The sequence below is a fragment of the Octodon degus genome, unplaced genomic scaffold, assembly GCF_000260255.1.
Source record: "Octodon degus isolate 3935 unplaced genomic scaffold, OctDeg1.0 scaffold00157, whole genome shotgun sequence".
NCBI classification, from domain to species: Eukaryota; Metazoa; Chordata; class Mammalia; order Rodentia; family Octodontidae; genus Octodon; species Octodon degus.
The window spans coordinates 6554465-6572068 of NW_004524733.1; the positions used below are offsets into that span (position 1 = coordinate 6554465).

Here is a 17604-nt window from a genome sequence, read left to right on the forward strand (position 1 = left end):
AATATTTTATGATTCTAAAAGCTCAAATCAATGAGAACTTCCCTCTTCAGTTTTGACATGAAAATATCACCTAGAGTAAATGCAAAAGATAAACACTGAATTTTATGCACATTAAATATAAACAATAACCACATAGATGCAAATCATCATTAGTGTGATTAATCTTATTACCTACAACAAATTACAGAAGGAAATATGTATACTATTTTACTTCTACTTCACCAATATAATTTATAACTTTCATCAGTACATGCTTGTAGAATATAATGTCTCCGTTCCTTGTGTGTTGTTGGTACATGTACACAACACATCTTAATTCCTTTTTTCATCTCTTTCCCTCACCACCCTCTTCCTTCAATCTCTTGATCTCCTTTCCATCTGAGAAAGATCTTTCTCCATACTTCTTATTATGTTTCTTATATTTTACTCTTCATTTGTAATTTGAGTTTCTCACATAAGAGAAACCATGCAATATTTAAGCTTGTGCATAACTTTTTATGTTGAGTATTAATGAATTTTCAAAAAATATGGCAGGAGGAAAATCTTTACTGCCTTCTGGCCCTACTTCCATGCTATCTAAGTCTTTCTCTTAGCTTGGAGGCTCAAGCCTTACTTTGAGGTGGTAGTCTTATCATCCATTTCAACATTCTTCTTAAAAGAAATCATACCATATAGTAGGTACGCAGTGAGAATAAAACAATTTTCTATATCAGACATTTGTTAACATAAATTTAAGGTAGGGAACTTTAGAAATAGGCACTTAGCTTTGTATATAAATATTTTTTCAGGTTGTTTTGCTTTCTTTTTTAAAAAATTAAAGTTTATTGGTACAATTTACATATACAGAATGACTACATTCATTATAGGGCATTTGTACCTATATAAGATATATCTTATCTCCTCTTTGTTTCTCATTCCCATCCCCTCTTTTCAAACCCACTTCCTCTTTCCATTCACAGAGCCCAGTTTTCATTTTATCCTTCTTTTCTCAAAATAGGGGGAGGGGAAAGGAGGAATGGAAAAAAATGTATGTAAATATTACATGGCACAACATCTTCAGAAAACAGTCCATTGGATATAAATGAAAAACTTGGAACTTCCAAGGCAGGGATGGCAAACAAGTGTTTCTGTCTAACAGCCCACAGTAACACACACTGGCAGCAAATTTGATATTAGATTAACTATTGCCGTCAGTTTAAATTTTTAATTCAGATGTTTGACTATCTCCTTAGATTTCATCGTATACTGATTTCTGTTTTGTTTTTCTTTAAGGCTGGCTTAGAATTAATCTCGTGTTAAGTAATTAATGGCCATTTGTAACAGTTAATGACAAACTTATGTTAAAAGTCCTCCACAAAAATCTCTCACCTACCATCTGCATTGACTCAGACACCTCCACCCATACCTACAGAGACACACCCAAACTTATGCAAATAAGCACATATGCTTAACTATAGCATGTCTACACAGCTACTCACTTTAAAAAAGGTACAAAAAGATCATAGCAAAGATATACAATGTGCAATGTCACTCACTGACAAGTTCAGAGAAGGTACTGCTTCCCTGGACAGACTACTGATAGAGTGAGTCATGGGCTAACTCCCCTCCTCAATAATGAAGCAGGTTTATGTAACTGATAAGCTCCCATCAGAGGCTAGAGGTGAGTAGGTTACTTGAGAACAACATGGAGTTAACTCACTCATCAGATAGGAAAAATGACCCATTTTATTAGGTGACTTGATCACTGTATAATTATATATGAAGACACAAAAATGTATAAGGGATAATCCCCAGGTTGCTTACCTTGAGTTTCTCAAATCTATCATTCAGGGATGCAACTTGATGGTCTCGATGACGACCCACCAGTTTGCATAAGGCACAGATCAATTGATCATCAGATACACAGTACATGTTCACTTTCTCATTTTCATGGTCCAGGCAGGTAATCCCTCGAAGATGTGTGTCTGGCACTGGTTCCACCAGGCGATGGCTGGTGAAAGGTTTCTTGTTGGGGTGTGTGGCCCGCAGGCAACGGTCACAGTAGGAGACCTCACAGGTGATGCAAGTCTTCACTGCATCCCTTGGTGGGTCCTGCTCACAGAATTGGCAAGCAATTCGCTCACTAGACATGGTGGAACTGGGCCTATAAATCCTTTCTCGTCGGTTCTCACTTGGGGAATTAGGCCCACTGACTGAAGCCTTCTGGAAACGATCAATAATGTTCTGCAAGGTCACGTTCCTCTTGAGGCCATCCAGGCCCCTGTGATTCAGTGAAATAACATATCTGCATGTGGGACACTGGAAAGCAGTGATAGGTTCAATAGTTTCACCAGAGCTACAGTTTGACACTAAGATGCGATGGGCACAGTTGAAGCACAGGCTATGAGCACAAGGGAGCAAAAGGGGGTCTTCAAACAATTCGAGGCAGATTGGACAGGTCAATTCAGACTCCAGTGTTTCCATCTTTAGTGAAAATAATCCTGCTGAGGCATTAAGAACCACAGAGGTTGGGCTTTCACCTGCAAGGAATACAAAGCACAGTCATTTCCAAATTAAAGTGGATAGGTCATAATTATATTCTAACTGATGGAGACTTTATATACTGGACTCCCCAGGGATGCTTGAGCAATAGCAAAGTGATTTTAGAATTAATCAAAAAGCCTTTCTCCCCTTTCAAACCTTGTTTCTGACAAATGTGTAAGTTTATTCTCCTGCACTAATAAATAGAATCGAGTGGCCACCTCTGAATTCCGGTTTCCTGATTAATGTTACCTTTCTAGCTCATAACATTGGCATGCATCATTCTCCTGTATTTTCCATTGACATGTCTTATGTCTTCTCTTGGACTATGATGAGCCAGAGGCCCTACAAAATTCTCAGTCTCCATTTTCTAATACTGTTGTCTATTTCACTTCAAGGCAAAATATAATAGCCGCTTCCATTTCACAAGCAGTGGAAGGAAAACAGCCATATTTCAAATTAACTCTCAGCTTCCTGAAATGAAAACATTCTGAAAGTGAGCATAAAAACGAGCTACAGAAAAATGTTCTGAGTTCACAATAAGTTCTTCAGAGTGTGAACTTCAATTATTTCCTATTACCACACATCCAAATTTATGTTCCATCCCATTTCTAATAAATTGAATTGCTAGAGACAAAAAGGTGGTAGTTTTTACTTTCCCTTCTTCCCTCTCTTCAGAAAAACCTTCGTTTCATCAAGAAAGAAATTCACTGTTAAGACTTACTCAGTCCCTGGAAAGTGCAAGGGTCTGAGTTCAATCCCTGGTTCTGCCAAAAAAAAGACTTACTCAGCAATAGTTGCCAAAAAGTGATAAAATCACATTATCTTGTGGATTTGACGTTGTTTTATTATTAAACAACCTGTAAACTAGCATGATCTTACTCTAAAGCTCATCTCCCATGTATTTTTCCATTCTGTCTAAAACAATCAGAAGCAAATCTGGGTCTAGATAGAAATTACCAAGGTAAGCAGCCAGAAATTTTCAAATCTGATAGCTTTCATTTTACTGTGCACTTGAGCAAAAGAAATTACCCCAACCAATAAGAAACTAAACACTTGGGTCAGTCTATCTGTCCTCCAATTGGTATTTCTGAACTGAACATACAAATATGTACTGTCATGGTTCTTTCATTAATTAAAATCCATGTGCCTAAATATTCTAAGTTAGTCCTAAGGAAAAATATAAAATATATATTGACTGAAATTGTTAATTGAAAGAGAATGGCATTTTTAAAATTTTGAACAGCTTTTGTTCACTATCTCATACTATTGGAAACCTACACAAGAGCTTGCAAATTGCATTCTTCTGTTGGTATATGTTCACATATCGGTGATATATGATGTATCACTCTGACAAGATACATGAATACTGAGTTCAATTATATCTCACACAAAACTCCAATAGATGGATCTCTAAAAGCTGTTTCTAAATGAAATCTTTTAAATGTACTGAGCTAACTAGCTAGTTAAGGGGCAGTTATAGGATACTAGGCTGTAAAACTGAAGAGTTTATAAAGCAGCCACTATATATACCATAGGTTCAAAGATTTGCATAACTGCTTTTCAAAACAAAAGTGAAATGTGTGATATTCTTATTTTATAATTTACAAGGACCTGAAACTATTGCTAGCATTTTGTGGCTTATAACATCTATACCACTGACCTATGAGAAAAAAGGTAAAAACTCATTATGTATAATATATATTAGAATTGAAGCACAACCTCTTCCAAAGACTCTGCTACCATTTCCTTTTTTCTACCTGGTGAATATCAAATTCCAAATCTAAAAACTTATGAATGCTTTCACACATTTAGCACTTCAATTACTGGTAGTTTCCAAAACATTGTTTTATTTCATTTACTTCATTTGCATACATATATTTCTAGCTAACTCTGCTCCTTGAGGGCATCAACAATGTCATATTTTTATTCATGGTATAGTACCTCCTCCAAACTATGTACTTAATAATTGTTATTAAGGAATTCTTTAACTAGAAAAAAGAAGAGAAGATCTAGCATTTATTGGGCATCATTTATATTCTGAGTACTATATAAAGCACTTTACAAATATTATTTCATTCTATTCTTTCAGAAAGCCTTGAGGAAGATATTATTATTTCTGTCATATAGTTAGGAAAATGGGATTGTGGGTCATCCAGTAAGTCAGCCAGGATCTCCCCAGAGCACAGGTCTATCTGATGCCAGTGGCTGCTTTTCCCCTTACATGTTTATTTAATAGAGTTTCTACACAGTATATTTTCACTTCTGTTTTTGTCTCTGTGCACCTCTGAATTTGCCTACCTCATGCTAAGCCCATCTGGAATCATATCTCTTTCCTCTAGACCCAGCTACACTTCACACTGCACTTGTATTACTATCTTTTACAGAATGGATGTCTGCATTCTTCACCTCCTGGGCTGGAAGCTATCTAAGTTGGTCAATAGCATTGCTGAAAGACATGTCTGTGTGATGAAACAAAGAATGTTATATGTACATTTACATGAGGAGACAGTTTTCCATAGCTTTCAAAGGATTAGCATAAGAGTCCTTGATAGAAAAGTCAAGCATCAGTAGAGTGACTACTCACAGGTATATACTGTTTTAGGATGATAAAAATGGTTCGGAATTAGATAGTGATGGTTTCACAATTTTGTGAATTTACTAAAAACTGAATTGTACATTTAAAAAGATGAATATTAGGGCATATTAATTATGCATCAATTTAAATAAAGATTCAAACCTAGGTCTATCTGACTCTAGAATGTAAGTAGTTAACGACTATGCTGACAATTGTGTTAATTATATAGAATTTATAAACTCACCTAGGTTGCTAATTTCTTTCAATTTTTCTAGGTCAGTGAAAACCTGTCTAGGTTTTCAATATCCTAAGATAATTTTAATGTTCAACAGGTATCATAAAATTCTCAACTCTAAATTTTTGTTCACTTAAAAATATTTAAGTGATTGCTAAAAAATATCTGACACCTATCAGCACAAAATACATTTAGCAGAAAGAAATTATATGAAAAAAATATAGTGCAACTTTGGAGATTTTTTTCCCAATTTTTATTTTTATTGGCACATGTTTGTAGTATATGATCATCACATTCTTCATGAAGCACCTTGATAAATCTGAATCACTTATCTATACAAAATTAGAAAACAGGCCCAGGACAGAGACAAAACATAAACCTGATATGGTATAACCTAATGACAGGTAATCATGAAACTTTCCAGAAAACACAACAGCTTGCCATTAAAATACATTAATAGGGGCGGCCAAATAGCTCAGCAGATTAAAGCACCTGCAAGCAGGCGAAGGGGCCTGGGGTTTGATTCCCAGGCCTGCCTTGCTGGCCCTGCCCCTAGAGCACACTGAGATGGCAATGGAAACTGGGCATGGTGGTATGCACCTATAATCTCAGCTCTTGGGAGGCTCTAAACAGGCAGATCACTACAAGTCCAATCTAGTAGTGAGACCTTGAACACCCTGTAGATCCTTCTCTAAAATACAAAAATAAAAATAAAATTCCCTGGAAAGCAGAACTGTCATATTGAAAAACAAATGAAAATTAGGCATGGTGGCACATGCCTACAATCCCAGTATTCAAGAAGGATCATGGTTCAAGGACAGCTGAACTATGTAGTGAACCCATGTCCCAACATCCAAGGAAGAAAGGAAGAGAGGGAGGGGGCAGAAGAGGGAAGGAGCAAGGGCAGACATGAAGAGACAAGTCCCGCATGTGGATAATTTTCCTCCAAATCATTTAGTTACTGCTGTGTAGTCATATATGTATGTTTATGTGCTTGCTTTTACTTTATTATACTATAATTATAAGCGTTTCTATATGGGTTATCTTTATCTTGCACCCCTCTCCAGGCTGATAACTGTCAAAAAAGGAAATGAATGAGAATAAATTCATTGATGAGGCATCATAAAGTCCTGTGCCTAAGTAGCAAAATGTTTCAATGACAATGGCTAAGATTTTTTAAAATGCACTGGGATGGGGCCAGGGAGATGGCTCAGTAGGATAAGCGCTTCCCTGCCTGAGTTCAATCCCTGATTCTGCCAAAAAAAAAATGCACTGGGAATATAGCCCAGCAACACAGCTCCTGCCTGGTAAGGAAGAGGTTCTGAGCTCGATTCCCAGTACCAAAAAAAAAAAAGGAAAGAAAAAGAAAAGATTTAAAAAAATACATTCTATCCTCAAAAGATGACTTCAGCGCTGCCCTCCATAACCAGCACTTAACTATGATAAAGACAGAAGCTAAAATCTGCACTTGCAGAATTCTATTATTTCAAATATTATTTGAATTTAATCAATCACCTTCTTATTCTAACAGCTAATATTCCATCTAGCTTTCATTTTCCATGTCTGAAGAATATGGCTCTAGGTTCTTCCTTCCTCCAAGAGGAGCCAGTCTACCCTCCTCCCCAGAAAATCCTTGAGTGTGAAATCAAGCCTCACCTCTTAGCTGTACACTGAGAACTGGACTAGGTTGTAGGGGTTTTTTTTTAGTACTCTATAAAAAATAAATATTCTTCAGGATAGTAACATTAATACCACAGCAGAACTGTCTTTTTTATTTTTTATAGTTTTTATATTTTAGAGAAGGGTCTATAGGGTGTTCAGGGTCTCACTACTAGGTAAGACTCATAGTGATTCCTTGTTTACAGCCTTCTAAGAGCTGGGATTACAGGCACGTGCCACCACGCCCAGTCTCAATTGCCATCTCAGCATGCCTGCGGCCGGGGGGGGGGGGGGGGCCGGGGGGGCTGGCACGGCAGGCCCGGGGATTGAACCCAGGCCCACAGGAGAACTTTCTTGAAATACTAGAAACTGCCTCCCTGCCTTAGCAAGTGAGCAAATGAGTCTTGGTTAATCTATTTCCTCAATTATAAAGTGTTATTCAAGTTGGACTAGAATTAACAGGTGATCACTTTAAGATGTTTGCCAGTTCTAGCATTTTATTATTATAGAGTTATTGTTATCTGTTGCCACATAGGAAAGATACCTTGTATTACTGTAAACCAGCTCACAGAAACATGAACTGTATCTACTTAATAGAGTAACTAGAAAAGCTAACATGTATAAGGAGGTCATCATCAAAGGAAATGGAAATAAACAAAATTTATGATTTTCTTTTGGCTAAGCCAAGGTGTTAAAGTACAGCAAATGGGTTGGTGTGTTATACCTCAAGGAAGATACAATAACTGTTCCTGAGGACATTCATGGAGATTGAGGGAATCTCATGTCAATATAAACTAGTGATGCACCTTTTAGAACTGAAAAAGAAGACAAACAAATCCTAAAACATTATGATTAGTAAAGACCCTTTTGAAGTTCAAAAAAATAGTTCCAGAACATGAAAAGCACCATTATCTCACTTAATCCTCATAATAGAGCCTGGTTGTTGTCCTGATTATAAAATAAATTAGCTGAGCAATCCTAAGTAAGACACTTAAACATTTCAAGCCACAACTTCTTCATCTATTGAATAAAAAATATGTGTCCTATACATCTCACAGCTCTTGTAAAGATCATGTGAGGATAGAACAAAATTGTTAGTCTGTTTTATAAATACTAGTATACATTCATAGATAAGAGACATGGAATTTATTAAAACACTGAAACTGTTTGGAAAGTCACCCCCAAACACATGGTTGACATAATGGAGGACAACCACAATTTCACAAAGATTTCTAGAGGACCATGGGTCTAACAGTGATATTTCTCATGCTCATATGGCTTTTGCCTTAGTGTAGGATCCCCTTCAAGAGAAGAACTATCCGAGTTTTTTTTTCTCTTAAGATTTCAGAATACACAAGGAGAACTCAAGATTGAAGGTTGATTACCAGAGCCACTTCCTGTGTAATAGATTATTAAAGCTCACTTAATACTTTATAGTACATGGACTTAGTGGTGTTTTGCTTTTAGTAATTAGCCCCAACTCCAACTATTGAGTATTTTATACAATGTAATCATCATGAACATTAAAATGAATATAAGTATAGCAGAACTAAAGGTCATAAATTTGGTACAAATGCAAAATATTAAGCTAAGTAACCAAGAAATGATAACATCTGATTCTTGACAGGAGTTCAAGCACAATTTGTAACATTATCACCTTAATGCAGATTGGCAAGGTTATGAGGCTGAGGAACAAATGGAGAACAAACTTACCTATTGCTTCCAGTACAGCTTTTCATCTTTTCTAGGACAGCTTTTTTCAACCTGTTTCCCAGTGAAATACTTGGGAATTTTTAAAAGTTCAGGGGTCCACCTGGATGCGCAGTTATCTCTACTTCTACAAAGTGAAACTGGCAACATATATGTATGTAGGGCATGCTGTTGAATGTTACACTGAGAGAACCCAAAGTTCAGCTCAGAAACAAGGGACAGAGAACAGAAGCCTATTTGAAATCAAGCTTCTACTCTCTTGGGAACCACATGAATCCTAGCAACACTGAACAAAGGGCTATAGAAAAAGTGATTGAGAATTCTGAACTGTAAACCTTTTTTCTGCCTCTGGTTGGTATGTATTCAGACACTTGCGTGTCCTGCATCAGCATGTCTGCCATAGTATACATTATGCTCCTATCAAGGGAATTTGCAAATGCTATTTCAGAAGGGTTTTAAGTTATGCAGTGAGATTATTATGAGATCAGCTGGTCTCTGTAAGATAATGTCCCAGGCACTAGGGACTCTATTTATCAACCAGAATCTGACCTGCAGGAAACAGGCTGGAGACAAAGCTCAAGGTCAGGCTGTAAGAATGCTGCAGAGAGCCATGAACCCAAGTGGACTAACTCCTATAAATGGTAGTTTGATAATTCACTTAGGCTAAACCAATATCCTAGTGTATGTTCAGTTGAACTCACCCCACGTGGAAAAGGGAACAGTGAGATGCTGGCACATTACTCAAAATCCCTCCACAACCCTTACTTTACAACATCTTATACCAGCTTAGAGTGTTTTGTAAGGGAAAATGAAGCAGTTGGAGGACCATCAAAAACATTGTATCTGCCTATGGTTATGAAGCAGAAGATTAAAGAAGTACAGAAAGCTCTACAGACCTCTAGAATCCACAGAAAACTCTTAGCAAATATTTAATACATAAAAGGAAGAGATAAACATATACTAACCCTTGGGGACAAAGGGAACTAAAAGGACTAGCAGTCTGCTCAAGGGGATAACTGGAGTTGGAATATCTTGTCCTAACACCATTTCATTTGATCATCTCATTGGCTTATGTAATGCAATATGTTGGTTGAAAAATAGTTTTCTTGTCACTTCTGTATACTGCTCATTGGTGAGTACAGTATTTTTTGACAGATCTGAAACAGGCACTAATGCAGTAATCTCTTGGGATCAAAATTTCGCCTATAAAAAAGTGAAGATTTATTTTGTTTGTTTTTGGCAGAACCAGGGATTGAACTCGGGCCCTTGCACTTTCAGGGAAGTGCTTATTCCACTGAGCCATCTCCCCGGACTTGAAAAGTGAACAGTTTTGAACTCTCCTGAACTGCAGTATATCCAGTATGAACATGTTATACTTCATATTTTGATGATGCAATGCTTCCAGGCAAAACACTCAAGTAAAAAGTTGCTTCATAAAGATAAAGCCTCATTTTCTCTTTTGCACAGAAGAGGGGACAAAAATGTAATGCTAAATGGAAATGGAAAATCCTTCAGCCACCTCTAATAGCCAAGTCTATATAGGAACTTATCAAGATCCATAAAATCTGAATGACAGAAACAAATGAGTTAATACAGGTACCACCAAGAATAGTCATTTGAGACATACTCTGTGCCTCAGCCCTCTCTTCACCCAACTGAACAAGAAGAAATCTGAGTTCAAAGGCGCAGAATGAAAAGACAGCATTCTCTCCTTTTTAGCAAGCCAATGAGGTTCACTGAGTGATAAAGAAATACTCCTTCTGGAGTTTCCTTCTCAGTTGTAGTGTCAGCAGATTTTATGGGATGAGGGATGAGGGAATGGACATACTCACTCCCCAGAGCAATATCTGGATGCAATTATGAGACTCCACTGGCACTGCTTTAATATTTGCAAGTTGAAGCAAGTTACATTGCTTTTAGAGGGATTAACTAAACCAATTTCATCTACATCAATTTGCACTGTTTAGGTGATATGTTTGTGAAGCAACCAAGTCACTCTGATTTGCAACAGTACTTCCTGATGGTAGCCTTGCAAGGTAGAACATGCTAGATGAGAATTCTAGTTATCATGAAAGTAAATGGAAGAGACACAAGCAGTCCTTGAGTCTTTCACTTTTATCCTAACCTACACAGTGCTCCTGCATCCTAATCCTGAAGCAGCAAGTGTAGACTTTATCCTGGAACAAACAAGAGGACAAAATATTGGGCCAAGTCTGGAGCCTCAGTCTAGTCAGCTGAGAACTCTGCACTCATAGGTGCTTAGTATCATTGACTCACTGCTGCTAGACACCAACCATGTTTGTATAGCTAGGTCTGAAATTATTTATACATTTTTATTAGAAATTAACTAACTGTCCCCATGTAAGCTAAAAATGGTGAGGTTATGTTTTCCAATAAGTCTGACTCAGAGTGTTAAGTGCAAGCATCTTAGCTATGACACACAACTCAAAATCATTACCAGTAAACTGCATGCATGTTTGTATATTTTCCCTTGTACATGCTTCAAAGGGGTTAAAATAGATTTAGGACCTATATACAATGATAGCTTTGAACCGCAGGGGTACTAATAATGACAAATTAAGATTTCTGTAAACTACGGTTCCTAATTACATCCAGTCAATCCACTAACTCAATAAAAGGTAAATGAAGTGCTTTCTTTGAGAAGTATAATGTTAAGGGTTTATAGAACCCTTTCATCTTCAAAAGATCAAGCCAGGACTCACAATATCCAGTACACAATATTATGCCTATTATACAAGTACACTGACTATGAAACAAAGGTCATAGAAATGTCCTATGGCCATAAAGCCAAGGCAACATCAGATTTCGGGTGGACTCTGATCTTCTTGGCTCCTAGGCCTATATTTCAACCACGTAAGTCAATTTGAGAGGAACAGTCTGAAGAAATCTAATTCACATTATGTATCTGTATTAAACTAATTGATTGGGCAGGAATATATAAAATTAGCAAAGACTTTCTCCCTCAGGGCAGTGATCAGCGAAGAGGAGGCATAAAGAGAGATGGGGAGGAGAAATCATCTGAGGCAGCATCAAACAGCTCCCCCAAATGAAGAAAAGCAGGCTAGTGGAACTCCGGCAACTCTTCTGTTAGAATTCTGCAGGAGAACCCTTTAGAGTACTGGGAGGGTATAGAAGGGGTTAAATGCAGGCCTTATAGTATAAATTGAGAATCCGAAAAATTAACACCCATACAGTACTTGTCTATTTACAGTTCCCAAAGTATCCCTTCATGAGGGCGCCTTCTCGGAGCCACAGAATCATCACCATCCGCTGGGCTCACACTCAGAAATCCTCAGAAAGGCTCTGATTGAGAAGCAAGAAACTGCGCAGCTAGAAGCACACAGGTTGATGGGGAAAGGCTGGGGGCCAACCGAGTTTGGTGGGAGATTGAGTGAGGCCAGATAAGGTGAGTGATCATAAAGAAGCACCAAGCCAAGTGGAAAAAGTAAAGAGCGCAACCACCCATATCTCCATTTCCGGCTCTAAGACATTCCTCCAAAAAATAATGTGCTGCTCACCAAGTGCTAAGGAGCCTAAATAAGATAGTCACCAGTAACGTTTCTGTAAGTATATTCCGCCATTATTTACTTAATTCTTAGGAGTCAGAAATGAAAAAAAAACTCCACCTTTCCCTGGCTTAGTTGCAGTCTGTCCTGTAGACATTTGGAAGTTTTCCCTTTCCCCTACAGAACTGGTTTCACAGCTAGGCCAGAAATAAGGAACTGCCCTGAGACAGACTGGAAGATCGCTCCGGGAGCTGAACAGGATTAAGTTTCGCCTAGCAGCCTCCCGCCTCCCGCCGGCAGGGTGTCCGCGGCATCAGAGGCTGCTGCGCCAGCACTGGTGGGGAGCCTGCTGACCTCGGGACGCCGCCCGGGCCATGGAAACTGCAGACCGAGGGAGCGTGGGAAGGTGGCAGTGCCCTTTCCCAGACTCGCACCCAGGAATCAAGGGAGCCTTTCTACTGCCAGTGCCGGCCCAGCCCCGCCCGGCCCCTCAAGAAACCTGGGGTCGGCCCCGCCTGGCACCACGGAGTGCAAACTCAGTCCCAGGAGGGCGATAGCAGAATCCCGCATCCAAATGGCAACACCGGGAGCGGGTGATGGGCCGGGACCCCTGCAGCTGTCGCCTCGAACCTCGCGGGCCCCGTCACCCCTTTCCAGAGTCCAGAAGCCCTCGACCGGCGCCGGGCCCGGAGGCACCTGAAGAGCGGCCAGAGCCGGGCCGAGCCCTACGCGGGTGGCGACGCTCGACCCCCAGGGCTGGGGTGAGGGGGCGCGTTTTACCCGTAGCGTTCTCGGGTGCCAGCCATCTCCTACGCGCGCTCCAGAGCGCCCGGCGCTGCTCTGCTTCCGCAGCGGGCTGGCTCGGGCTCCCGCGCGAGCTCCCGGGCCTCCTTCGCTGCCGCTGCCGCTGCCGCCACTCTAGGCCGCTGCCTGGCTTCTCCGCCGCCGCCGCTGCCGCCCCCGCACCACGGCACTGATCCGCCAGCCCGCGCACCTCGCAGGGGACCGCACAGCGACCGCGACGTCGCCGAGCCTAGGTCTCCTGGGCTAAACTTAAAGAGTTTTCTCCCCTTAGTCCAGGGGCAGCACCATGACACCACAACAGCACCACATTGTCATTTCCGCTGCCGCAGAGGGGGAAAAGGCAACCCCTTGGAAAAGGGGGGTGGAGTGGGTGCAAACCCGGCTGAGGTTGACACCCCTGGGGAACACTGGGAGGGGCCCAGGCAGAAGGGGAGCCAGGCCACCTTCTCTTGCTCACCTTCCGCCGCCCCTGCCACTCCCAGCTCCCCCAGCCCCTCCTCTGGAGGCGCATTTACTTGTTTTCTCCCCAGGCAGGAAGGACCGGAGAAACCTGAGCAAGCAAAGGCAGTGGGTGGGTGGGGTTCGGGTTACTACAGTACCTACCAGCTGATTCCAGCAGCCTTTTCTCCAGTACCCTGTCATCTTGAACGAAGACACACGGAGAGGGGCTGGAGCGCGGGCACGCGCGCGCGCACGCGCGCGCGTGCACAAGTGTGTGTGTGTGTGTGTGTGTGAGAGTGCGTGTATGCGTGTGCGTGTGTGTGTGTGTGTGTGTGCTCGCGCGGGCATGTAGTGCGAATGAACCCGAGAGAGGAAGAGATTGTGACAGAGAGAAAAAGAGAAGGGGAGGATGAGGGAGGGAGAGAAAAAGACCAGAAGTGAGAGCGAGCCCACAGTGTGTGTAAAAATGCAGGAGACTATGATCAAAGTCTTCCACCACCTGCACCCTTGGCCTCACAAACCCCAAAGCTGTAGGAAAAGATCTTTGCAAAGCCAAGAAGATGAAAGCCTGGGTCCTCCGCGGAGGTCCTGTAGGTAAAGTTAACTACAGAGTAAAACAAAAAGAGTGGAGGAAACAGAAAAGGGCAGACAATTCAAGGAAACCTAACCCCTTTTTTTTTTTAATAAAGAGAGTGCTTGTGTTTTATTGGCCTTGAGAAAGAGTTGTATGGATGGATTAAAGCCACTAAATGGGGGAGAATTTTGCACCGTCAAATCCTCCACAAGCAAAACAAGAGGGTCATTACTATGAGAACAATAGGGCTGATGCTAGCTATCCATCTTATCCCTAATGATTGGTTCATTTGGAACCCAGGAGCCTCCCATTGGTCTGAAGTCAACTTGTGGGTTTATCTTCATTGGCTCAAAGGCTTCACTCACAAGGTGGATAGGAAAGGGAAAGTAGGGTCAGGAAGCCCCAGGAAAGACCCTGTTTATAGCTAACTTGTAGCAAAAAGGAGCACAGAAGCCACAAAATAGGAGGAAAGAATCCCTTCACATAGCCCTATTTTTTTTCACACATCCAGAAAAATTAAGCTAACCCTGAGTGTATACTGTCAATGAACCAAAAGCAACCAGCCAACATCCCTTTTAAACAATATAAGAGAGAGTACTGAGGCATACAAGGCAAAAATCACAACTCAGCCGCGCTGAGGAAAATCTGGCCCCCTGAGAAGTGAAAGTTAATGAGTTGCACCAAAAGCACAAGCAACTAAAGCAAAAGTAGTTAAATATGACTAGTTAAAAATTTTAAAATAGCTACATAGCAAAGGACACAATCAACAGAGTGAAAATGCACCCTGCACAAGGAGATAATATTTACAAACCATATATCTAATGAGATAATATCTAGAATATGTAAATGATTACAACTGAACAAAAACTATTTAAAAATGGAAAATGGACATTTATTCAAAGGCAAAGAAAAGGGCAACAAGTATGTAAGATAGGCAACATAAATAATCATCAGGAAAATGTAAATAAAGACCACAATGAGGTGTCACATCACCTCTATTAGGATAGCCACTATAAAAACAAAAACAAAAAAATGGGTCCGAAGTTGGCTCAGTAGAGTAAGTACTTGCCTGGCAAGTGCAAGGGTCTAAGTTCAATCCCAGGTTCCACCAAACAAAAACAAACAAGACAAAAAAAAAGTCAAGTTTGAGGGTGGTAGTACACTTTTGATCCTATCATTCTGAGAGGCTGAGGCAGCAGAACCACAAGTTCAAGCCCAACCTGGGAAACTTACTAAGATTCTGTCTCAAAAACATTTAAAAGTCATCTATGCCTGTTCATTAACAGATATGGAAAATGTGGTGTGTACATACAACATACAGTTCAGTATTTAAAACCAGAGTAACCTGTTGTGACTTTTGTCTTGTTCGCACTTCAGTGATCTCTTACATTGTTTAACAAGAATGTTGCCTGATTGCTATTGGTTCCCTGACAGGAAATCCTGTCATATATTACAGTATGCATGAACTTTAAGAACATTATACGAAGTGAAGTCAGTCACACACAAAAAAATACAGGTGCTTCTCCTTATTTCATATCTAAAACAGTCAAACTCATACAAAGTATAAACAGAAAGTTGCCACGGGCTGGGTGGAGGGAACTTGGGAGGGACTGTTTGGTGGGTGTAGAATTATAGTCAAGCAGGAGGAGAAGTTCTGGGGAATCTTTGCACAACAACATACATGTTGTTTATAATATACAGTACATTTGGAAAATGACTGCTGGAAAGATACATTTTATACTATGTAGTTTCTTGCCACAATAAGTGAATACTTTTTAAAGTTCATTAAATGTGGTGGGGTACTACTTATAATCCCAGCTACTAGGGAAACTTAAGTAGAAGGATCACAAATTTGAAACAACCTGTGGCAATTTAGCAAGCCCTGGTCTCAAAATACAAAGTAAATAACGGGTAGGGATATAGTTCTGTGCAGAGGCCTTGAATTCAATCACCACTACCTTAAAAAAATAGTTTGTTGATCCTAGCAGGAAAAAGTAGATAAATAAGAAATATAGATATTATGAGCCACAGAGATAGCTCAGTGGTCTAAGCACCTGCCTATGCAAGTGCTAGGACCCACGTTCAATATCTGGTACCACATGCTGTGCCGGCCCCACCCTGGGAGCACCACTGGCCACCAAGACTGCGCATGGAGGCACACGCCTGTAATCCCAGCGCTGGGGAGACTGAAACAGCAGGATCACTATGAGTCCAATCTGCATAGTGAGATGCTGTACCAAATACATAAAAATATATAGAGAGAGACATTAAAATAATTATAAATGTATATATAACTGTACATATATGCAGAGATAGAATATTATTAAATGAATAAAACACAGTGAAGAAATATGTACAATTTGCTACTTTCATGTGTAAAAAAGGAAAAGGGTCAATGAAGATACTTGTGATGCTGATTACACTGGGGGTCAAGCATTTTCCTGTCCTTGTCACAAAATACTAAAATTCAGTTCACAATACTGAGAGATAGAGATAAAGACAGAGACAGAGGCATAGAGACAGAAACAGACACACACACAGAGACAGAGACAGAGACAGAGACAGAGACAGAGACAGAGACAGAGATGGAGTGTGTGTTTCAGAGTTTTAGCCCATGTTTTCCTGACTCTTATTTCTGGGTCCTGTGGTAAAATTGATATCCTAGAGCAGTGATACTAAGCATTTTAGAGATGAGTGCCCAAACTGCAACCCAAACCTTCTTATTTAGTGTAAAGTGCCAACATTACAATTAAACCTGAATACTGAGGTTTTAGTTTTGAAAAAACCAACTCTTACATTAACATCTTTTGCCTTAAAAGAAAAACAACATATACCCATAGGCTCACCACCATTGTCTGGGGGAAAGCCAGTATGGCAGAGAAAATCTGCTTCTCTTAATGCCATGTGAAGGCAGAAACTGAGAGAGGTACAGGGGTCTGTCAAGGTCACACCTCCAGTGTTGTGATTCCTCAAAGTAGGCACCACCTCCTAAATTTTCCATGACTTTCCAATACCGCTCTAATTGGATTCATCCATTTACCTGGGGAAGAATTTACATGATCTAAGCATTTTCCCAAAACCTCATTTCTGAATACTGTTTCACTGGAAACCTAGCTTCAGACCCAAACTATAACAGAGAAGCATTTGACATTGACTGTGCTGTATTGTATTGTTGGACTTTTTGTGATGTTCATGAATTTCTTTTCAAAAACAATTTAAAAATACAAGGAGCATAACTACAGAAAGTAGAGTGGAGGACCCAGGCATGGTGGTACATGCCTATAATCCTAGCACTCTGGAAGAATACAGCAGGAGAACCCCAAGTTTAAGTGCAGCTTGGGCTATTTAGTGACTCAGCAATTATGGTGACCCTGTGTCAAAATAAAAAATAACAAGGGCCAGGGAGATGGCTCAGTAGAATAAGCACTTCCCTGGCAAGCGCAATGGCCTGAGTTCAATCCCCAGTTCCACCAAAAAAGAAGAAGAAAAAGAAGGAGGAAGAGGAGGAAGAGGAGGAGAGGAAGCGGAAGGGGAAGGGGAAGGGGAAGGGAAAGGA

At 40.3% G+C, this 17604-nt stretch overlaps 1 protein-coding gene across 4 annotated transcripts in view; it reads right to left on the minus strand.

Annotated features, from left to right (window-relative positions):
- Mid2 (midline 2) overlaps positions 1-13761 on the minus strand; it is a 127375-nt gene extending 113614 nt beyond the window's left edge. The window contains exons 1-2 of one of the 4 annotated variants that reach the window (XM_004642622.3): positions 13637-13761; positions 1804-2519 (exon numbers count right to left, since the gene is read on the minus strand). In XM_004642622.3, the coding sequence (XP_004642679.1) occupies positions 1804-2463 (660 nt within the window). In that variant the 5' untranslated portion in view covers positions 2464-2519; positions 13637-13761. Of the gene's footprint in view, positions 1-1803; positions 2520-13009; positions 13517-13636 lie in introns of those variants that run through there. The other 3 variants (XM_023702722.1, XM_004642621.2, XM_023702721.1) reach the window with 3 other exon arrangements.
- Between the last annotated feature and the right edge of the window lie 3843 nt (positions 13762-17604).